Genomic DNA, 24,023 nt, shown 5'->3' with positions numbered 1-24,023 from the left:
AAAAATCAAAATTCTAACATTTTCTAATATGAGAAACTGATTTTGTTCAAAGTTATTATTCCCCTATATTAAAATAGATGTGTATTGGGATTTTTAAAGCCCTTTAAAAAACCTAACAAACTGAACAGAATAGAGAACCCAGAAATGGACCCTCAACTCCATGGTCAACTAATCTTCAACAAGGCAGTTAAGATATCCAATGGTAAAAAGACAGCCTCTTCAACAAATGGTGTTGGGGAAAACTGGACAGCCACATGCAGAATGAAACCGGACCATTTCCTTACACCACACACAAAAACAGGCTCAAATGGATGAAAGACCTAAATGTGAGACAGGAATCCATCAAAACCCACGAGGAGAACATAGGCAGCAACCACTTTGACCTCAGCCACAGCAACTTCTAGCTAGCCACGCCTCCAGAGACAAGGGAAACAAAGGCTAAAATGAGCTATTGGGACTTCATCAAGATAAAAAGCTTTTGCACAGCAAAGAAAACAGTCAACAAAACTAAAAGGCAACCTGTGGAATGGGAGAAGTTATTTGCAAATGTCTTTATCAGAAAAAGGGTTAGTATCCAAAATCTATACAGAATTTATCAAACTCAACACCCAAAAAAAAAAAAACAAACAAGAAATCCAGTCAAAAAATGGGCAGAAGACATGGACAGATATTTCTCCAAAGAAGACATACAATTGGCCAACACACACATGAAAAAATGCTCAACCTCACTCAGCACCAGGGAAATACAAATCAAAACCACAGTGAGATACGACCTCTCACCATCCAGAATGGTTAAAATTAAAAACTCAAGAAACGGCAGATGCTGGCAAGGATGCAGAGAAAGGGGAACCCCCTTACACTGTTGGTAGGAATGCAACTTGGTGCAGCCACTCTGGAAAACAGTATGGCGGCTCCTCAAAAAGTTAAAAACAGAGTTACCCTATGACCCTGCAATTGCACTGCTACACATATTTTTTTTTAAAAGATTTTATTTATTTATTTGACAGACAGAGATCACAAGTAGGCTGAGAGGCAGGCAGAGAGAAAGGCGGAAGCAGGCTTCCCGCAGAGCAGAGAGCCCGACGTAGGGCTCGATCCCAGGACACTGGGATCATGACCTGAGCCGAAGGCAGAGGCTTTAACCCACTGAGCCACCCAGGCGCCCCACACCACACCGCTACATATTTATCCAAAGGATACAAACAGTGATTCGAAGGGCCACATGCACCCCAATGTTTATAGCAGCAATGTCCACAATAGCTAAAATATGGAAAGAGTCCAAATGTCCACTGACAGATAAATGTATGTACACACACATACACAGATACGTATACCCACAATGAAACATTACTCAGCCATCAAAAGAATGAAATCTTGTCATTTGCAATGACATGGATGAAACTAGGGGGTATTATAATAAGCAAAATAAGTCAGTCAGAGAAAGACAATTACCATATGATTTCACTCATATGTGGAATTTAAGAAACAAAACAGAGGAATCTAAGGGAAGGGAAGAAAAATAAAATAAGATGAAAACAGAGAGGGAGGCAAACTATAAGAGACTCTTAACTATAGGGAACTAACTGAGGGTTGTTGGAGGGGAGGTGGATGGGGGGATGGGGTAACTGGGTGATGGGCATTAAGGAGGGCACTTGAAGTAATGAGCACCGGGTATTGTAATGCAACTGATGAATCACTGATTTCCACCTCTAAAACTAATAATACAGTGCACATTAATTAAACTGAATTTAAAAATAAAAATTTTTAAAAACCTAACGAACTTTAAAATACTGACATTGTGTAATAAGCATTTAATGTCATAAATATGATCACATTTGATCCTCAGAACAACGCTGGAATTGGCAGTAGGTGTTAAACCACCACTGCTTCACAGAGGAAACTGAAGGAAAGTCAGTGGCTAAGCTTTTAGTCCAGTTCTACACAGTAAGGAGAAGAGGGAGTCAAGATGCAAAACTAGGTCTGACTCCAAATCTTGTAACTAAGCTCTGATAAATGAATTCTGCCTCTCTCAATGCTGAAACAATATGAAAAAATGCCACTGCTAGGAAACCATTTCACACTTTTATATATTGTCTGTATTTTCTTATTTTTACTATATTGCCTCAATAAGCAGTTTCTTCCAAATACACACTTGGTGTTTTAGAAAGTCATATGGAGTTTTTATTTCAGTTTTAAACAATATCAGACATCTATGGGACATGAGAGGACAACTATGAGGCCCCACTGCTATGTAACATATTACCCCAAAACTTACTGGCTTCAAACAACACGCATTTTATTGTCTCACACAGTGTCTCAGTTAATCTTCATAATGACTGTACAAGGAAGGCAGGAAAGAACTGAAGGTACTGGAATTAAGTACACTCTCATCATAGCTGGTAAGTGGCAGAAACAGGATTTGACCAAAGCTCTCCTAACTCAATAACCAAAGCATGAACCATTATTCTACAGAGCAGCCTATCTAAGGAAAAAAATATATATTTGGCTCTATAAAACAAGAGCCTCCAAAACCTCCAAGCACTTGGATGTAGAAATCCCTCTTCTAGAGCACTCAGGCTGGAGACAAAGTAAGCTAGGCCAGTAAGCTGAGGAATACACATGGCATATTCATACAATGGTGTAAAAAACAAAATGGCCAGAGCAGAATATCTGAACAGAACAGGATCATACAGCTTTCAAAATGGAAGCTGGTTCTAGAGATTACTTAGTCCAACCCATTCACTGTATAGGGATAATTACTTAGTATGAAAAAAATCAAACTTCTTTTTTTTCCAATATGGGAAGACAAAAGAGGAATCATTTTATAAACAAATGGCTTTTCCTTTCTTTTTCCTAAGGCTGCCCAATTTCTATCCTCAGGAATTAATAAAAGGGAAGGTCTATCATCCTCTATAATTAATGGTCCCCAAATAAATGCATTTTTAGAAGTTGGGCTCTCTTTCATGTACAGTCCTTCCAGTATGCCTGTCTTTGCCACAGACTCAGAAATCAGATCAACTAACCTCTGTGTGTGTTCATAAAATCCAACTGTTGATGTAAGTTATTATGTTTTGAGTGAAATGTATATGGGCTTTAAAGTATGGACTTCAAGGTGCTGCTGGGGGGCTCATCCAGTGCCTCAGAGAGACCTTTCCTACCCCATCTTCTACTGTCAGGATGTTTTCTAGAAGAAAGAAGCTAAGAGGAACCTATCCTGGAAAGAAAGAGAGAGAGAAAGAGAAAGAGGAAGAAAGAAAAAGAGAAAGAAAGAAAGAGGGGAAGGAAGGAAGGGAGGGAAGGAAGGAGGGAGGGAAGGAGAAAGAGAGAAAGAGGAAGGAAGGAAGAAAAGGAAAAGAAGGAAGGAAAGAAGGAAAAGGAAAGAAGGAAAGAAGGAAGGAAGGGAGGGAACAGACGAGGTATAACAGTATACCTTGATTACAGCCAGTCAGAAAAACGAGCTTAGCCCACATTAAAAAGAAGTTTATTCAATATTTACTGCAAGCCCCCTGTGTGACAGACATTGTAGTAGGTGCTAAGGAGACCTCTCGATATATTTAAAAAAAAAAAAAATCCCTGACCTTACAAAGCATACATTCTAGTGAAAACAGGTAACAACCAAAACCAGTAAGTAAATCATATGGTACGGTAGAAGGTGGTAGGTATGATAAAGAAAAACAGAGCAGAAAAGACTCAGGGGAAGTGAGTTCAGAAGGTCAGGGAAGACCTCAGAAAGGAGACATTTGAGCAGAGACCAGAAGGGGTGAGGGTAAGCCATGTGGAGGTCTGGGAGAAGAGCATTCCAGGCAGAAGAAACAGCAGGTACGGAGGCCCCAAAGCAGAAACAGGCTGCATGTTTGAGAAACAAATAGACTTCGTTTCTGACAACTTCATGACTCTTAAGTCTGAGAACTCAGAATACTTAAGATCAATCATTTCTGTCTTTTAAGAATTCTGTTAAGATAAACCTGACACCTTTCATTAAAGTGGCCAACCAAAACTAAACAATGTTATTTTGAAGCCATGTTTCTCTAGAAAATGGATACCCTTTCATAAGCACACTTAAGTAAAACTGCCGTGACTTTATCTCAACTAGGTTACATTCAACAAGGCACCAGCTAAAGGCAGAGTCATAATTAGGCAAATAAGCCATTCTAGGGAATGACCCTTGGTAGGCAGATCCCACCTACAGACAACTGGAGAAGTAACAAATTCTAAATCCATCATCTTCCCACCTCCCCCACCAGGTACTCCCATGCCCCCACTCAAATCAAACCTTCTAAACCACCAGTTTCCACCAACGTTCCCCTCTAGACCTTCCCTCACTTGTGGTGATAACATACCACCAGCAATTTCACTTATCCCCTGACGGCACTCCAACCATACAGGATTCTTTCCATTCCTGCTCCAGGACCTTTGCACAAGCTGTTCCCTCTGCCTCGAACTTCCCCTCCCACATCACCACCATTCAACCCAATCAGAGTCCCTGCAGCATAGTCTCCTATCACCACCACCATTTCCTCCCCACATCTATGCACTCACACTCCTGCTCCCCCACTAAGCTGGAAGCTCCTGGTTAGGAGGGGTGGTGTCAGTGCGCCTCACCACCCCATCCCAGGCCCAGCACAGTGCCAGATACCTAGAAGTTTCTCAAAATATATTTGTTCAATGAGTGTCCAAAATTACGTAGTTGGTTTTTCTTCTACTCCACTCCAAGGTCACAGCCCAGCTCTCATCACCTCACCACTACTACCTTCCCAAACCCCACGCTCTCCGCACTGCAATCCCACCTACAGCGGTAGTGACCCACCAGCTCACCACCTTCCTAAAATCCCACCAGGACTCTCCTCTGTTCTGACTTAATCACACATCAGGTCTTCACTCCCCGTCACGGTTTTCAGGTTCTTCCCTTAACAAGTAACACCAACTGAATGTAATGTGATTCTCCCCTTTACCTCCAGGGTCAGCCAGCCTCCTCAGTATTTCAGGAGTTCCACTGGGGAACCCCTACTTTCTGTGCATCTAAAGCACACTTAGCTTTGTAAGTCAAATTCGAGACACACTTCTCCACGAGACCATGCTTCCTATGGCGACATCACACTTTCCATCCTTGTCTAGATTTAACTGTTCTCTTACAATCTCATGTACGTTCATTCTATATCCCCCACAACTGGCTGGAAGGGAAAGTTCTTAGCCTTTACTGGACACCACTAGGTGTCAGACATTACAGGAGATATAAAACATCTGGGTACATGGGAAGTACTATTAAAACTTCCATGGAATTGATTGGCTCACATTTTCTTATGGGTAATCTTTAACTGCATATGGTCTTACTCTAGGAAGCAGCCTTGAAGAAGAAAATAATGAAATCCAGGGAATAAAAGAGTCATGAAAAAATGTAAATGCTCATGAGTCTGAGAAAAAACAAACTGCTTCATTCTCCTTCCCCTACCAAATCAATCATCCAAATTGTTGAAAACAAGAAATTTAACTGATTTTCCTGAGCCCTGTCCACTCTAGGAGGAGAACTGAAAAAGTAACAGTAATCCGTGAAGCCTGAGTAATGAAAAGTTGATTGTAGCTCAGGACTAGATAATCCACAGACACGACCTCCAGGCTTGAAAACCAGCACCTGTCACCACAGCCACTCCAGACACAACCCATCAGACCTGCAGAGCTAGAAGGTAACTGAGCTATTTATTCTAATGTTCAAATGCTTGTATCGAACACGCATTTAACATACTCACTACCCAGGATCTGTAGGATCCTTTCCCATCCTTTACTCCGTTAAGAATGAACGGTTCCTGCATAAGAGGAGATGATTTCTCAGTCTCATTAATTTTAAAGAATGTTTTTTTAAATGTTACCCCTGCATGCACTGCCACAGCCAGAAATACCAGAATCATGTACTAGCGAACGTGCGTGTGGATTGTGTATGCTACATCCTCAGCCCAAAAATTTCGATTTAAGGGGAAGTGTAAAATCTATTAGTAAGCACTATAAAAAATTACAGATGTTTCCAACTATTTGGGTTCTTACTGGCTCTTACTCCTTTTTCTGCACTAAGAATTGAATGCAAGAATACAGCAAAACTGACCCAAGTAGTGTCAATGCATCTTCCATGGAGAAGAGATTAGCCAAAAATGAGAGCCAAGCTCTTTGACAAACATGCAACAAGACTCAAAATATGCCAGTCAGCTTAAGTCATCGGAGCTCATCATTTTTGGTTGAACATACTTTAGAAAACTAATAACGTGGCTTTTCTAATAAGCCATGGATTCCACTCAAAGCAGTAGAATTCATTAAGCATGAGGGGATATGAAACATTTTGTTGTCACTTTGCTACCCCAGCCTCAGGCAGAAAGCACAAAATTATCTAACCATTTGAGGACAAAGGTGGAAACATATACCGCTAAAACCTGAGGTACACCGACCTGCCACTTTGTGCTGAAAACAACAGCACCCCTTGCTGGGGAAAAGGCTTTGGTCAGCTCAGCAGGGACAGTAGCAAGGGAAAAAAGCCCACGGAAGACCCAAGAAACTGTAAACAATTTAACACATAAAATCACCACCCTCTCCCTAAGGGGGAAGAAAATCTTTATGTCGTTTTCAACTTTTCAATGACTCCAGATGGGAAGCATTTTATTTTATTTATTTATTTATTTGCATTTGGGAAGCATTTTAAAACATGAATGAATTTACAAGGAAAGTTTTCAGAAAAGTCCTTTTTTGACTAAAGTGAGGTACACCCTATTAAATATGCACAATTGTTTTCAGGAGCCCTGATTTTCATACTTTGAAAAATACGGTTTCAGGGCATCAACACTGCTCAAACACAGGGGACCCAAATATTAAAATCATACTTGAACCTTAGGTCGGGGCACCTGAGCAGCTCAATGGGTTAATCATCCGCCTTCAGGTCAGGCCATGATCTGGGGGTCCTGGGATAGAGCCCCACGTCAGGCTCCTTGCTCAGCGGGGAGCCTGCTTTTTCCTCTCTCTCTCCTGCACATGCTCTATCTCTCACTCTCTCCCTCTATCAAATAAATAAATAAATAAAATATTTCCTAAAAAATGTTAGGTCACTTATCTTTTTCCTTCTGGCAGAAGTATGTGCACACATGTGGCTCAGCATTTTTGAGCAGGAGGAAAACTAAAGATTTTTAACCTATAAACATACAAGGTTCCCAAGTTTCTTCACCATGATTCACAGGCTATTTGCAACCTAAGGGGATTGATCTGCTGTAAGCCTAGGGTCTCCTGTCCTTAACAGCCATGCTCTGGGAGTCACCGTCATGCCTGTGTCAATTTCGATGTTTCCATGACACTGTCACAGCCTTCTCTCCTGGGTGCATGTAATGGCTTAGAGGCAGTCTAAGGAAAAGTTCTTCAGGGTTTCTGGGACAAAAGATTCTAGAAAATAATCATCTATTGAAGTTCTCATGATCCTCAAAATAAGGCAATTCAGATTCTTACAAAGGCTAAATCATAATAAACTCAATGTCATCATCACTGAAATTAACCAAAAAATCGCAAGTCTTCATTTTTGATGCATAATTTTAGTCCTACAAGGAATTTTAATGAGTAAATCCTGCCAGATTTCCAAGCCAAAGCTTCACTTCTAAAACACATCTTCATCAAGTGATCAAGATTATCTAAATTGAACTCACCTCTTTATGCTTGGGTAGGCAAATGGACTACTACGTTACTATTAATGCAAAGGGATTTATTTTCAGCTCTGACCTTCAAAAGTCTGAAAAGCTGCACACCAAGGTCAACATCAAAAAGAGAGAGGAGGTGGGGTGGAAGCTGGTAGTTGTTTTCAAAGTGATCTCTGTCCAACCCCATAAATCAGTTTTTCCAGTCAGTAAATGCAGATACAAATAATAAAAAGCCTTTTCAGGGAAACTGTAATTTGGCTCATTGTTTAGAACTATCTAAAGACATTCTAACTCATCATTTCACTCCTTTTTAATCTCCCATTAGGTTTTGCACTGTATGGCTACATAACAATAACAGCTAATATTTATTGGGTATTTTTCATGTTATGCGCTAGTCACTATTCTGAGCACTTATATGTATTATTTCATTCAAACCCCATAGCCAGCTATGAAGTGGGTGGTATTATTATCTTCATTTCACTGATGATGAAACTGAGGTACAGAGTTAAATAACTTGCAAAGGTCACCATTTAGTAAATGTTAGAGTCACAAGATAATAATTATTAATACTTCATAGCACTTCAGGATTTTGTAAGAGTTTTTTTCAGCCATTATCTCCTTAGAGCTTCACAATGCCTGTGATATTGATGGAATAACATAGCATCAGTTTAATTTGACAAATGAAGAAGGAAGGCTCCAAAATACTGACTTTTCCAAACCAGGACATGAAAGAGCTAGAACAGGAATCCAGATTTTCTGAGTCTGTATTCTCTCCTTTCTCCCACAACACAGGCTGCCTTTTTTTTAATTGGAGACACTCAATACAAGTATTTTCATCAAGCACTGATTATTTCTCAAAGTAAAACTCTGGATTTCTCAAAGCATACTTCTAGATCCACATGGTTATAATTATGTCTCATTTCCCCTTTTATCCCCAGCATCGAGTGCAGTGCCTGGCACATGGTAGACTGAGTCTGAGTATTCTCGGACCCTCTTCCTCTTCCTCCACCAAATTCATTCCTCTGTGTTCACACTACCTTGCCACCCTGGACTGGCTTCAGGAGACACAGTCCATCCCCACATGTCATCACTTTGAGGAGACCAAAGTCTATGTAAGTCCACACTCTTCCACAATCCAACACCCAAAAAGATATGACAACTCTGAGCTTTATCTTAAGTTGCATGCCAAAACTCGGTTGATGACTGCGGCAGTCCACCTTCAAGACGGCTCCCAGGGACCTCTGCTTCACAATACTCACACTCTTATATAGTCTCCTCTCAGACCAAGGTGGGCTGGTGGGACCAACAGAATATCGCAGAAGTAAGAAGAGGTTAAAAAGACTGTGGCTTCTACCCTGGGCTTTCTCTCTCTCTACGACCACATGCCTTGGAGGGAAGCCAGCCACCAGGCTATTAAGAACACTCAGAACCAACAGAGGGTTGCCACCTGCACATAAGTGAGCCTAGAAACAGCTCCACCACCCCAGGTGACTGATGCTTCACTCACAGCTTGAGTCTCCCCTCATTGGAGACACTGAACTAGAATCATTCAGCTAAGCTGCTCCTGGATTCCAGATCTACAGAATCTGTAGTTGATACACATGTTTGTTCGTTAAGCTGCTAACTTTTGGATGGAACATACCACACAGCAATAGGTAACCAACACAGGGACAAAACCTGCTATCCGCTGGCATAAGACTTACCGTCTCAATGGACACCCCCTACATACACACACACTTGTTGTAAAGATCCAGACAACAAGCTGCTCCAAGGTTAAGGTGCTTGTTTCATGACGTACTGCCGCCGACCTGCCCAGGGGTGACGCATAATGCATGGTATATGTTCTGTATCACCTTGCTGGAATCCAAAAAATTTCAAATCTTGAAACACACCTGGCCCCAAGAGTTTCTGATAAGGCACTGTGAGCTGTGTTCACTTTTTCTAAAACACCGTTTTTGATTAACCCCACCTTGGCATATTAGAAACATCATTTCTTAGAATAATTTATTTACCTCTTAGAATACCCACCACATAACTTATTACTTGGTTATAAATGGTTTTGTCTTCGGTCTATTGTTTTATAAGTTAATGTTCAGCTTTCCAGCTCAAAGTTAAACTTGTTACAGGCAAGAGTCCTCCCTCTATTTTATACTCAATACCAGAAATCCTGGACGCTACGGGGTACACAACAAGCTCAGAATACATTCTTGTAGAATTGAGTTCACAAAGCCATACCGACAACTACAGATATATGGTACTGGTCCAGACCCCCATATACTCTCACACTCAAAAACCTATTTATCTTCAAATAACTGCCCCCCAGAACATGATGTAAAAACAGTGTCTGAAAGGAGAGGGAAAAAAAAAAAAAAAAGCTGGCTCTCTGAGGAATTCTGGAAAATTTGCACATCCTCCAAGTGCCCTTGTAAACAGCTGCAGACACATGAAATAATCATTATCAAGGGAAAAGATCTATTAGCCTCCTGACGATTGGCCCATCTGAAACCTTTCAACGAAAGAGCAATTTTACCTTTCTGCTCTCCTCCCTCGTACCCTCCCTCGGGCAGGGAAAAGGGTCACTAATCAGTTTTTAATTTTCTTTCCTGAAGAGATATTCAGAACAGAGCTGTAAGAACTCAGCATAGAAGCTTTACAAAATAAAGACCAAGGAAGAACTCCAGACCTTTTGGATAAATAAGTGTTTCTTTTAAAGCCAAAAAATTAAAATGCAATGTGGTAAGTGTCTCTCTGGAAAGAAATAAGATTCCTTGAGACAAAGGAATCTCTCAAGAAATCTCAAGAAATAAGATTCCTTGAGACAAAGGGTTTCTCCCACATATGATCTCTCTGAAAAGAGTGCCACAAATCCACATTCTAAGGGAAATCAGGCCAAATCGTAGCCCTATCAAGATTTGATTTGAGGAGGAGGGAGGAGGGTAGAGAGGGGGTTGGAACCCGGGAGGAGGTGGGATTGGCAGTAAACTTAAGCGATTTTCAATCAGTTCTGACCTCTTCCTTTATAATCGGCTCCCAGCCCTTCCTCTCTTGCGTGCAGCCAAGAAATTAGGGGTGGATGAGCACTGAGAAAAGGACCAGATGGGAAACCGAGAAACAGGATTCTGAGGACTCTGTGCTGGGCTCTAGGAAATCACTGCCCTTCACTGCAGTCCCTCACTTACAGAATGAGAGGACAGGATAAGACAATTCTGAAAGTCCACGCCAGGTCTAACTCTATTATAAGTGAAATCCAGTCTGCTGTAATTCACATCATGTCTTCGACATCCTCCCCCTGGTGTCCGCGGCATATTCTGACAGCATCTTGGGGCTGCGTCAAGTGAGGCCATGTGACCACACACAGGTTTGGTATAGAGAATCAGATGGCAAAAGAATGAGTGGCTGGCAGGAAAAAGCCATGACAAGTAGAAACGAGTTTGTATGGAAGATTCTGTCCTGCTATGGCATTATCCAGATTCTAGACATTTGAGATTTTCTTCACGGAGGGAACTGCCCATAGCCTCCGTATCTATTGGGATTTTTCAAAGGTTTGAATACTACCAACTTGCAAATCATGTGACCCAGACAAAACTGCAAAGTTTACATGACATCAGTTTCAGTACCACTAAGATTTGTTACAACTGTCCTCAGTCAGGGGCTGTTAGTCCAATTCCATACAGCCATAGCTGCTTCCTAGGCTTGAACCTTAATTCTGCTAGGAATCCTAGGAGTCCCAGGTGAAAAGGAAGGCCCCAGGGGAGGGGGATGGTGTTCACAAGTGGTCCTCTAGCCATCTGTGTTATTTTCCATTGTGCAGCGCACTTCTTGGGACAAATCTCTAGCAATTTCTCAGTATGTTTCAAGGGAATAGATAAAAACCACACACCTATTTAAATATTAACTTATCTAACATGCTACACCTTCACCTATCAAAACTAACAAAATTATTCATGAAACATGCAAATGCCCTTTTCCTGGCCTTCTACCTAGTGTTTACAGAAAGAGTAAACAAGAATCAAAGGCAAATCCTTTATACACAATGTAAGCAGCAACAGTCAAAGGCTGCACAGAACAGTTTTTTGGAAATCTAAATATTCAACCAAGTTTCAAGTTACAATAGCAGCAGCAACAACTTCACTAACACAATCCTTCTGTCAGTCCTTCGGGTATGACAAATACTGAGCACCACCAGGTGCCTGACACTCTTCTAGGTTCTTGAAGAGTTGACAGTGGATAAAACAAACAACGTTTTACTGCCCCCACGACGTTTATACGATTTTTTTCCATAATATGACCTATCAAATTTGTTTTAACTAGGAGTGTTTCTTTGCTAAATGACAAACACCTACCATCTTGCCAAGGAAATAGTAAAAATAAATAGGACACATAAAAATAGGCATGTATATCAGTGGAATAGAACTGACAATGGAGAAGTTAATCTTCACATTTATTGTCAATTTTTTTTTTAAGATTTTATTTGAGAGAGAGAGTGTGTATAAGTGGGAGGGAAGGGCAGATGGAAGAGAGAAGCAGACTACGTCTTGATCAAGGACCCTGACCCTGGGCTCAATCCCAGGACCTTGGGATCACGACTTGAGCTGAAGGCAGGTGCCTAATCGACTGAGCCACTCAAGTGCCCCAGGTGTCAACTGATTTTTTATAATGGTGCTGAGACAATTCAATAAAAAAATAGGCATGGAGCTAAGGGTTTCACATTCAGTACCTCAGAATAAGATGGAGAGCCTCACCCTAATTTTACAGATGAGGAAGCAGACTCTAAGAGGGTGAGTGACTGGCCACCCACACCTCTGAGACAGCCAGCATCACTTTGAGCAGGAGTGGAAGGGAAGATATCGCAAACCAGAATTCAGAACGAAATTTAGTAGGAAATAATAAATCATACATAACTATCATTTATGGGGCAATTTTTGATCCTATGTGCTTAAAATTTGTTCTCAAATTCTTACAGTCATCCTGCAGCAGCCATCATGCCCCCGCCCCCCAGCTTACAGATGAGGAAACGGAGCCTAGTTCCAGGAAAGAGTCACTTGGTGAGTCACAGGGGAGACCAGAGTTTGAACACGGGGCAGGAGTGCGGAGAAGGGAGAGGCTGAAGGTGACCACACAGCACCCAGGTTAGGATGCTGGTTCAGGTGTGACACATGAGGGCCAGGACTAAGTTGGGAACAGTGAGAATGGTGGAGAAAAAACAATTTGTTGAGTGACAATTAAGGTGACAAAGGCTCTAAGATTGCCTCTCAGACTCGGCTCAGAATGAAGACCAAGGTGAGACCTGAATGGTTTAAAAATTCCAAGGGTCTTTGTGGGCTAGCTCCGGATCCTGACCGTCACTTGCGTCACTGTATGGAAAAGCAGCATTCTGAGCAAGGTACTTTCTACCCAACTTCTGGGACACCAATCCCCACAAAGTTGGGAACCCCCGGCATTATTAATTATGCTTTCTCATGTGCTCAGATGGGTCATTTCTAAGCCATCTGTTGCTACATTTTGTTCTCTGGTTGGTCTCGGTCAGCTAATTCCTCCCCCACCACCTGCTCTTTTGGTTATGGTCCATGGGGGCCAGCACTCAGCACTTCTTGCTTTTCCTTGCCTGCCCGAAGCTCTCTTATCCTAACCTCCTCCTGGTATGTCAATATCCTTGAAAACAAAGTTCTCACACATTTGGAAACCACTATCAGGCCCTTTCACGTCTTCAGTGATTATTTGGAAAACCTCTGTGGGAGTCATCTCAGCCTTTGGGGAATCTCCTAGCAAAGGGTTTAGTTAGAGTAATGTGCAAATAAGCAGCACTAAGGAACAGTGACCGTTCCACTTAAAAAAACAGGAACTACATACATGGCTCAGAGGACACAGGAATGCAATTCACATTTTTTAGAATGGTATCTCAGACTCACCAAAGTCTAAGGCGCTTTGAGTCATAAACCAAAATTGGCTGGTTCCCGACCTTAGCACACCTAGGCTATACCTAAACGAGTAATGACGGATGCTTGGTTAATTTTCATATAAGAAACTTAGAAACAAATCTTTTGAGGCAGAAGAAAATGGTGGTCACTCTTCACATCCCAAAGCAGGCTTGATGAGGAGCATTACGTATGAGCTAAACTTGCAGCTAAAACATTGGAGACAAAGCTCAGCCAAAAGCAGCCAATCTCAGGGAAGCTGGAGGGGCATGGTAAATCTAGTCTCTGACTTGTTGCGTCTGTAACTGGCCTGTGGAAAAATATCCCGTGCATAGGAATGAAAAACTTATCATGTGTCATAAAAAAAATATTTAATTTACTGACACTGTCTCTGCCATTAAGCCTTAGAGCAATGTCAGATGAGGTTGATGCAGCTTCAAGAGTAAAATGGGGGGAAGGGGTACAGCAAGATTAAAAAGTACACAGATGGTCCCTGGTGGTGTAAACCCACCGTGTGAAATCAACTGGCCATCCTCTCTGATGGTTTATAGGAGACCGGGGAGAAAAAGAAACTCCTGGGTGAGGATCTATTATCCATTCTAGAAACATGTCCTTCTTGCAAAAGACTCTCAAGTTGTAAGGGGAAAGTTATACTTTTTAAAAATAAAGAGAGACAGAAAAGACTTAATCCTGACCTCTAGGATACAAAAAGGGTGTGCTCCGTGTGTTCTGGAATAGGAGCTCATCAGCTCTTGGGCGCGCTGTGTGCACTCTGCCCACAGCGCCGTCTCATTTTCTACCCATTATCAATATAAGAATTAGAGTATCTTGGCAACAGACTTTTCACAGCAAGGTTTACTTTATTCTAGGATCTTTTCTAGTAGAAATAAAATGGCAAAGGACCTCATTATCCATAAGATTTTCAATGTGGCCTGTTCAGCTGTAACACGCCTTCTGTTCCTCTATTCAAATGATAGTTAATAAGCATCTTCTGTGTGAGGCGTACCACACTAGCTGCTGGGGGACTACAGGTAGGAGCTCGCAGACTCCTGGAAGAGACAGACATGTCCAGAAATGATGCTTGCAATGCAACAAGGAAGTGCCAGAACAGGGTGTGCGGGAAGTCCTGGCTAGCACTTCACTCTGCCTGGTCAGCCTGGGTTGAAGGCTTCCTGGCAAATAGCACACTTGATTCAAGTCTTAGAGGATGAGTTCAGATGAGTGTGTACTTTGGGAAAGGTAACAGGGTACACCACTTGGCGAGAATCAATGCATGAACACACAAGAGTCTGGTACGTTTGGGAAACCGAGCATTTCAGTGTGCCCACGGAGCAAGTCATCTGGGTAGGGCCTCAGAACTGCTATAGGTCTAGAGCAAGCAGGCTGCTAACATGAACAACGAAGTTTGGAATTTGTGCCTATTGCCCATCCGGAGACAGGTGGCAAAACAGTTGTCATGACTGGGCAGAAGGTGCTATTGGCAACTCCTGGGTAGATGCTAGGAATATGGTCATCCCCCAGTAGATGGGACAACCTCCCAACGAAGAACTGCCCAGCCCAACACTGAGATACAACTGGACACAAACCATCAACGAGTTTTGCATTTTCTTTCTAAGCATCTTAATAAAAATAACCACTATCCATGTGGCTAATTGAAAGAAGAGTCTAGACTTTCATCTCTACAGTTTATATTTAACTTTATCACCACCTGCAATGGTCAGAATATTGTGCCCTTAAAATTCATATGTTGGAACTTAGCCCCAAGGTAGTATAGGAGTTGGGGCCTTTGAGATTACTGGTCTTATAAAAGAAGGCCAAAAAAGCTCTATAGCCCCTTCTGCGATGGGAGGATACAACTTTTTCACCCAGAAAGGGCCCTTACCTGACTATGCTGGCACTCTGATCTCAGATTTCCAGCTTCTAGAACTATGGGAAATAAATTTCTCTTGTTTATAAGCCACCCAGTCTGTGATACGGATTGTAGCAGCCCAAATGGACTAAGACAATATCCATGGTCAAAAGAAAAAAAAAAAAAAAAAAAAAAAGCTCTGCATAATTTTTTTTTCCAGTAAGCTCTATTTCCAACATGGAACTTGAACTCATGACACCAAGATCAAGAGTCATATGCTCCTCTGACTGAGCCAGCCAGTGCTTCCTCAACGCTCTGCACTAGTTGAAGTTTAGTTCAAAGTCAGTTGAAGCTTAACATTACAGAATTCAAGAACAATGATATTAACAGGGCTAAAAAAAAGTATAGTCCAGGGGCACCTGGATGGCTCAGTGGGTTAAGCCTCTGCCTTTGGCTCAGGTCATGATCCCAGGGTCCTGAGACTGAGACCCACATTGGGCTCTCTTCTCAGCAGGGAGCCTGCTTCCCCTCTCTCTCTGCCTGCCTCTCTGCCTACTTGTGATCTCTGTCAAATGAATAAAAATCTTAAAAAAAAAGTACAGTCCACCAAAAACCAATGAAATTATAAGCACTTGGTGAAGGACAGCCATTACGGGGCCAACAATGTTCCTCCCTTAAATTACTTTTAAATCACTTTCAAACCATGGATGATAAATGGTATTTTTAACCTTTTTTTTTTTTTCAAGGAAAAAAAAGTTACAAAATTGAGGGGTTGAGGGGACTTTACAGTTTGAGGATCTTGATAAGGCTATATTGTAGAACTGAAATTTGCTAAGAGAGTAGAACTCACATATTCTCAACAACAACAGAAAGTAATTATGTGAGATAATGGATGTGTTCATTACCTGAATGGTGGAATAGTGGGAATCCTTCTGCAACTTATGTTCTATCAAATCATGCCGTACAATTCAATCTAATTCCATTTGTTAATTATACCTTTATAAAGCTGAAAAAATACTTTGAATCATTTTAAAAACAAAAAGATATCTGAAAGAGCATTTAGTAGTAGTCCATCTTCAACAGCCACAATCATACAAGATATCCTATTTGAATTTCTGAAACAAGCGGCAGTGTTGATGAGAGAGGCTTCTATCCCAGTCACGTCTAATTTACCAAACAATCAAGACCCACACCCAGCCTCACATTGACAGAAATGTTGGTGTATGATTACTTACTTCAACCTATGTTTATCAAGTCCCTGACTCTATACCTTATGAGGTTGATATTAGAAGACATAGGTATCCACATATATATTTAATACAATTTATGAAGCACTGCTGCTTTTCACTGTGTTCCAATCTTCTTAGATGTTTTCTTCACTGGTCCAAATAGACTGGAAATGACAATCCTTGGTAAGTGAGATGCAAATAATTTAAATCCCCACCTTGTAACTGCTTTTCTAGGTTATTAGGAAGTTTCTGATCAAAACATCAAAACTGACAATATTTCCTCAGAAACCTCAGGATGATTAGGAAGAAACTTCACTTAGAAGGTAATGAGTAAATTGCACACTTCAACTGTGTGAACTGTGTATGTCAAATAACGCCTTTTAAAAAAGTTAATGGAATTTCCATCTTGCTGTCATATTGGTTTCATTAATTGAGGCAAATACAACAAGGGAAAAATGAGCACCTCAGTGTTTATTACATCAGTGCTCGGAGCACAAAAACCTCACTGAAATGAAATTATTAATCTAGTTCACATTTGCAGCAGGAATTCTGAGGACTAAATTTATAATCAAACCTTGCAATTTTTTTTCCCCTGGAAAATCTTTTGCTAATTGTTTGACAATGTATTCAAGTAGTTTGAGCCACAATCAAATTTTGTTTTCTCAGAGAACAAAAAGTAAGATTTTTACCTCCCCCAGCACAAAGAACTACAAAGGACATAACAAAAGTTTCCCTGAACAAACATTACTCAAAAAACCAGAAGACCAACCACAGCAGAAATTCTTACTTAAACAAACAATAGAGATAGCAGCATAGAACAAACAACTAAAAACTATTGTGGGGGTCAACACACAACCAATAGCTTTTGGTTTATATAAACTTGGGTTCTTAAGTCTTGGATAAGGCTCAAATTATAAACTGCATGCGAAAAGACTTCCCGCTTGTCAAGGTGAGGTTACCTCTAAGGCAAGTTAAGAAGCAAATTTCTATATAACATTAGTATGAATACAAATACAGTGTGCTTTATTTTTTAAACAGAAAATTATTTTCCATTTAAATGCTATTCATCTTGACATAGATGATGTCTAACTATTGTCTCCAGGCTGAAATGCTTTCCATGGGAGCAAACACATCAATTTTTTTTCTAGTTGATGAAAGACTTTTAGGTAAGTTGCAGAAAATCACTTCATGACTAACTTCAATTTGTAATTTGGTGCTTAAACAAATCTAAAAAGTGTTTTTCAAAATGGCACACAGAAAAAATGTTTTACCAACTTTCACATTTCTTCTACTTAAATTCACTACAATTAATTTTTTCAGCTCACAATGCATTATTATAACAGTAATACAAGCAAATTCTTAAGTAAATACTTAGGAATCACTAAAATCCCATCAGTAAAATCCATGCTTCCACAAAGGGACAAAATAAGTGAATAATTTTAATGCAAAATTAACTATCTTCATTTCATTTGAGATAGAATGTGGAAAGGGTCATCTCAAAATGTTAGGAAATACTTTTGAAAAATAAGAGAGATTTTTCTATTTTAATTTCAGAAGTAAAATGGCCCAATTGATGTCATATGCTTAACTTTTATTTTATTTTCATTAATTATGAAAATAAAAGTTACCAAGTGTACTATCCTGGGGAAAACACCATAATAGTAGCTATTGACTATTTCATTTACATTTTAGTTGACTATTTCATTTACAAACTAAAGTAGGAGTTAAAATGCCAAATATGTACAGAATAATAATATACACATATCTATTCAATGTTTGAATAGCATCTGCATGTGAGACGCTATTCATGCATTATTCCAGTTATAAATACACACATGTCTTTAATTTAGTACATACCACAAGTAGATAGGTGCTTAACACATGCATTTAATGGTAGCCTGGTAGTTACAGATAATGTGGTTAACTTCAGCAGACAACATCTGTGTTACACATATGGCCATCAAAATAATTGTGGCATGCTTTTGTGACACTGAAAGAGGCCAAGCCTGTTGCAAAATGATTACTTCCAACAAAAGCCTGCTTAAATTATTGTTTAGTTAAATGGCATATACTCCAAATAACAGCATTATAAAGTTGCTATTGCCTTTGAATCACTCACCAATTTCCAACATTCATTTGTAAAACAAGATAAGCTCCATCAGGTTCTAAAAAGTAATTATGGATCAGGATTTTCTTATTCATGTTCCTTTGACAAAATTATTCCATTTGATCCCAAGTCTTGGCTGCTCCCCTGACAGAATAATGTATGTGCTCCACAGCTGACAGGGGTATGGCTTTCATGATTAAATAGGAAGCTCACACTCCAGATGACTTTAGACTGTGCACTTTAGAAAGATTTGTTGTTTTAGTATCAGATCATCCATTATCTTTTTCTAATTGTTTCTTTCCCCAAGCCAAAGAGAATCTCTGTATTATCAAAAATTTATGTTTCGTGATTTTTGCCTATTTGCACAGTACACCAAAGAATGCTACATCCTCTTGGAAAGTACCCCCCCCACCCCGGTTTCATGGGGGGAGGGAGGGAGTGGAACATAAAGAAAAGCTGGAAATATAAAGTATGAAAATATGAAACACCCTTTTCCAGGAGTCCTTTATCGGCCTTGAGGGGAAACACCAAATGAGAATCTGATTGACGTTTGCTTTTTATAATTCCTGGGAGACAATGTTCAAAACAATTTCCAGGGAAGAAAAGGTTAACTTTATCTTGTGGCTTTAATTGATCACTTTAGCCCCCATCTCCTGCTTAAGAATGACACCTGTGAAATTAGAATTCTGTGCACCAGAAATGGTGACCTCAAAGCTAAAGCTTTTGGCCAGTTACAGTTACTTTAGTGTACATAAAGCTGTGTAAAAACTGATTCACACAAGGAAATGCCGAGGGCCTGCGCCATTGGGATTAACTTCTGACATACAAGACTAGAAGACGGCACCGGCAGCTGTACGGGGATGGAGGGTGGGGGGCAATAATGCGGAGGAGGAGCGGTAGCCCTTCACTGGACTCAGCTGCGAAGGTTATTTAAATTGCTCCGGCCATTTAAATATGCAGAAAAAGAAACAAAACAAAACGCTCCGAATTCGGATCACCTTTGGGTAGTTAACGTTGTAGCAAGAGCAAAACAAGCGCGCAGGCGCGTCCGGCAGGTTGTCAACCATAAACATAAGAACTCATCAAAATTAAGGAAGTGGATCTCTGCAATCTCCCACAGCCTGGGTTCTCCAGGTTAATAGCAGTAATTGCATTTTAATGGACTACAAACGGGCGCAAAGTTATGTACCGAGGCGCTTTGAGAGATGTTTACTTAAACGTGGGGATAAAACCAGTTCGCTTGTAGACTGGAAATTATTTTCCGTCCAAACGTAGCATTACCCAACTACACACCCAGCACAGTCAACCCGGTAAACGTGTTCCAGCGAGTGAACTATATGTTCACTGCCCCATGACCCTAAGAGAAAAAAACCCCTCGACAAAGCCAAGGGAAATCGTGCCTTCAACACTGTAGGCAGCCGGTACATTCGGTTCTGCGCCTCTTTGGAGCTGCGGGGGCCTTAGATGCTCTGGGAGGAAACCGGTGCTGGGAAGAGTTTTGGTCTCCGTTGCAGGACTGTGGGTTGCAACTGAAGAGTGGATGGCGGACTCCCCCCTGAGACATGAAACTTACTTCCCTTTATGAAGGGACTCCAAGTCAATCCCCCCGGACCCGTCCACCCTGTACCTGAGCGCAGGGCAGCTGCGGCTCCTAACCAGCGCGCGGAGAGCAGGCACCCGCCGAGACCCTGACAGCCCTCAGACAAAGCCGCGGACCCCCGAGCCTGCCCGGCTGCCGACCCCCCACCCCCCGGGACACGCCCCCGGCCCGCGCCTACCTTGATGCCCTGCTGCTGGGTGGTGAGGGTTAACTTGGATTCATTCAGAAGCAAAACTTCGCAGTAAAATTCTTCCGGAACAGCGCAGAAGCAGCCCATGTCGGCTGTGGCTGTCTCCAGTCAGGAGAGAAAGCTGCGACCCAGGCACCGAGCCGCCCCCTCCCCTCAGGCGCGAGGCATTAATTTATTGTCCGCGCGGCGGCCGGGGCGAAAGGGCCGGTTCCCGGCGGAGTCCCGGGCCACGCGGACGAGGCGCCCGGCGCCGGCTGGAGGTAAGAAGGGCGGAGAAGCCGGTGGAGTCAGCGCCCGGGAGCCGCCGGAGAAGCGCCGGCGGAACTGAGCGCGGAGGGCGGCGGCGCGTCCCCGCGCATCCTGCGGCTCAGGCTCCTCCGAAGGCGGGGGCGCCGCGGCCCCTCCCGCAGTCCTGGGGACGACAAAAGTCGCCTGGCAATGGGGGCAAGAAACAGGAAAAGGGAGGGACGCGAGCTCAAGGCCCTCCCCAGAGGAGAAAAACCCTGGGAGCTGTGCAGTCCCCTTCGCCTCAGCCCGCCTGGAGCACAGCCGCGACACTCGGCCTCCCTTCCCTGCGGAGTCCCTGGAGGGCTTGCACTTCCAGCCCCGACCCCACCCCGCAGCCACCAGTCCCGTCCGCTGGTTGGGAATCCTCGGCCGTTCCTTTGTGTCAGGGGTACCCACGACGCCCCAGTCCCAGTGCAGGGCCAGTGGCGAGGGCCGTCACTCAGTCAGCTACCTCCGCCACCCCATCCCGCGGGCACCCAGCCGCCCGAAGAGTGTCGGAAAGGGCCGCGGGCTCCTTACCGAGACTGGCGAGCGCAAGTCAGCTCTCGGCGGGGCACGGCTCCCGTCTGGGAACCCTGGAACTCATCATGAGGGACTGTGTGTAGCCAAGTTCAAGCTCGCTCTCCGAGAACGCCTTGCGGTGGCGGCGGAGTGCTGCTCCTCCGGGAGATTCTGAGAAGTGGGGAGTCGGAGGGCTTGCGGGCGCGCCGGCGGGCGGAGAAGCGGGAGCCCAAGCTGGGAACGCGCCAGCTGGCGGATGGGGGTGTGCCCTGGGCGCGCAGGCCGCGGCGGCTCCCGGGAAAGTTCTCCAGGCGGCGCGAGGGGTGGCGCCCCGGGCGGGAGCAGCCCAGGTGCTGCTGGGCTGGGCCCCGGCGTCAGCAGAGAGCCCTGAGCGGAGCGGGGGCCCAGAGGCCGGGAAGGGGCGCCCCTTCCGGGCGGGGTCCCGGCTAAGGGCGGAAGGCGGAGCGAAGGTGGTCGAACCGCGAGGTGCGGGCAGGTCCGCACGGGAACCCGCGCGCCGCACCCTGGCCGCGCCGCTGTCGGGAGCGCTGGCCCTGTGGGTTTCCCAGAGAGACCGGAGGGTGGCTCCAGGAAGACCCGGCGCAGTTCTGCTCGGACCCTGGCGTTCGGCGCTCCCAGTCCCACGCCCTCCGCGCGACGGGCCGTGTCCAGGACTGGCGGGCACAATAGCTCTGAGGCTGCAGTGACCCCTGGTGGGTCCTCCTGTCCGTGCACGAGCAGCAGAGGCTGAGCGCCGGATGAGGCCAGAGCCCCGCTGGCCTTCGGAGCAGGTGCAGTCTGTGTTCTCCAGCTGGGAACCAGCAGCCAGTCAATGCAAGTAGAAGTCAGAACCGACGAGGAGGGAGAACGTGGGGCAGGGTTGACGGTAAGCCTCCCAGAAAACTTCTCCACTTCATATTGTGTATTAGAAAGGGCAAGAACTTTGGCGTCTTATAGTTTTTAGTTCCCTCTTCTACCACTTATAAGGTAGGTAGTCAAAACTCACAAAATTTCTTTAAAATCTCAAATATTTCAAGGAAAAAATACTGGCAACCGCAGCACAGTAGATGGAAATGAACAATTTGCAACTTCGGAGGGAGTTTCCTTCCATAGTCATTTGCCACAAAGGACCTTCTAAGACACTGCCTTGTGTCTAAGATAATTCCTGTTATCTCCGGCCCATCTAAACATGAATTAGCACAATCCCCAAATTGCAATAGACATAAACCCTCATGTTTAGTATGAACTTTACCTAAAGCGAAGAACCCAACGCCATTGTATCTTGTAAGGTTGCTGTGAAATTGAAACCGGTTTTTGAATTCCTAATCAAGTCCAACTTTGGGTTGTGTTGTCAGTGTTTTGCCTGACATGAGCTGGCACATTATTCTGGATTTTAACTTCTTTACTTCTGGAGGCTTTTCTGTAACTGAATGTTCCCGACATAAATTATCAAATGTGATTGAAAGGCTTCATAACAGGTTTTCATTCTTTTTTTTCAAAGATTTTATTTATTTATTTGACAGAGATCACAAGTAGGCAGAGAGGCAGGCAGAGAGAGAGAGAAGGGGAAGCAGGCTCCCCCCTGAGCAGAGAGCCCGATGCGGGGCTGGATCCCAGGACCCTGGGATCATGACCTGAGCTGAAGACAGAGGCTTTAACGCACTGAGCCACCCAGGTGCCCCCAGGTTTTCATTCTTTACCACAATATCCAATAGGGTCACCTGTGCTTGCAAAAACAAAAGGTAAAATCTAAGTATAACCATTTGTTTCCCAGTTTTGAGTTTCACTGACACTTGTTTTATGTCCTTTGACTTTGTTTTGTTTTTGTTTTACCTCCAATGGTAATGAAAAGGCTGGGGGTCTGGGGTGAAGGCAAGGTTCTGTTCCAGGCCCCTCACAAAGGAGAGTACAAAGCCATGAATTCCCATACATATGAGAGCCCTTTCTGAGTGAAGCACTTTCTTTTCCATTTCTTTGTCAGAGATTGGAGAAAAGAAGAAAAAAAAAAAGTCTTTTTAACACAGAATTGGAGCTTCCTGGAGATAATAGGAAGATTCCACAGGTTGTTAGTTTTTTTTTTTTAACAGACTTTTTGAACTTTAATTGGCATACGGTAAACTGTATATAGTTTGATAAGTTTGACGTAGGTGTGCATGAAACCATAACTACAATCAAGCTAGTAAATGTATTCATCACCCCCTAAAATTCCCTCCTGTACCTTTGTAATCTTTCCTTCTTTTTCCTCACCACACCTCACTCCCAGGCAACTACAGCTCTGCTTTCTGTCTCTATAGATTATCTGCATTTCCTAGATTTTAATAGAAATGGCATAATAGTGAAGACTCTTTTTTTTTTTTCTTGTCTGGTCTGTTTCACTCAGCGTAACTTAGATGTGTCTGTGTTGTTGTATATACCAACAGTCCATTCACTTGTATTGCTCATTAGTATTCCTTAATGTGTGTGTACCACAACTCACTTATCCATTCATTTGTGTGGTTTCCAGTTTTGTACTGTTACCAATAATCTAGATATTACAAATCCCGCTATGAGGATCATGCCAGTCAGCTCAGATCACCATAACAAAATGCCACAGACTGGGTGGCTTACACAACAGTCACTTTTCTCATAGTTCTGAAAGCTGGCAGTCCAAGATCTGCATGCCAGCATGGTTGGTTTCTGGTAAAAC

The 24,023-nt window shown here is 43.0% G+C and overlaps 1 protein-coding gene across 1 annotated transcript in view; it reads right to left on the bottom strand.

The window, feature by feature from the left end:
• Positions 1-21,882, bottom strand: part of EPB41L4A (erythrocyte membrane protein band 4.1 like 4A) — a 249,527-nt gene extending 227,645 nt beyond the window's left edge. Inside the window, exons 1-2 of the mRNA XM_032844929.1 lie at positions 21,356-21,882; positions 20,537-20,960 (exon numbers count right to left, since the gene is read on the bottom strand). Coding sequence (XP_032700820.1) covers positions 20,537-20,635 — 99 coding nt within the window. The 5' untranslated portion in view covers positions 20,636-20,960; positions 21,356-21,882. The remainder of the gene's footprint in view (positions 1-20,536; positions 20,961-21,355) is intronic.
• Between the last annotated feature and the right edge of the window lie 2,141 nt (positions 21,883-24,023).

This window comes from Lontra canadensis, unplaced genomic scaffold (genome assembly GCF_010015895.1).
Source record: "Lontra canadensis isolate GAN:19392208 unplaced genomic scaffold, GSC_riverotter_1.0 scaffold4, whole genome shotgun sequence".
Taxonomy (NCBI): Eukaryota; Metazoa; Chordata; class Mammalia; order Carnivora; family Mustelidae; genus Lontra; species Lontra canadensis.
This window is presented reverse-complemented; position numbering and strand designations above follow the sequence as displayed.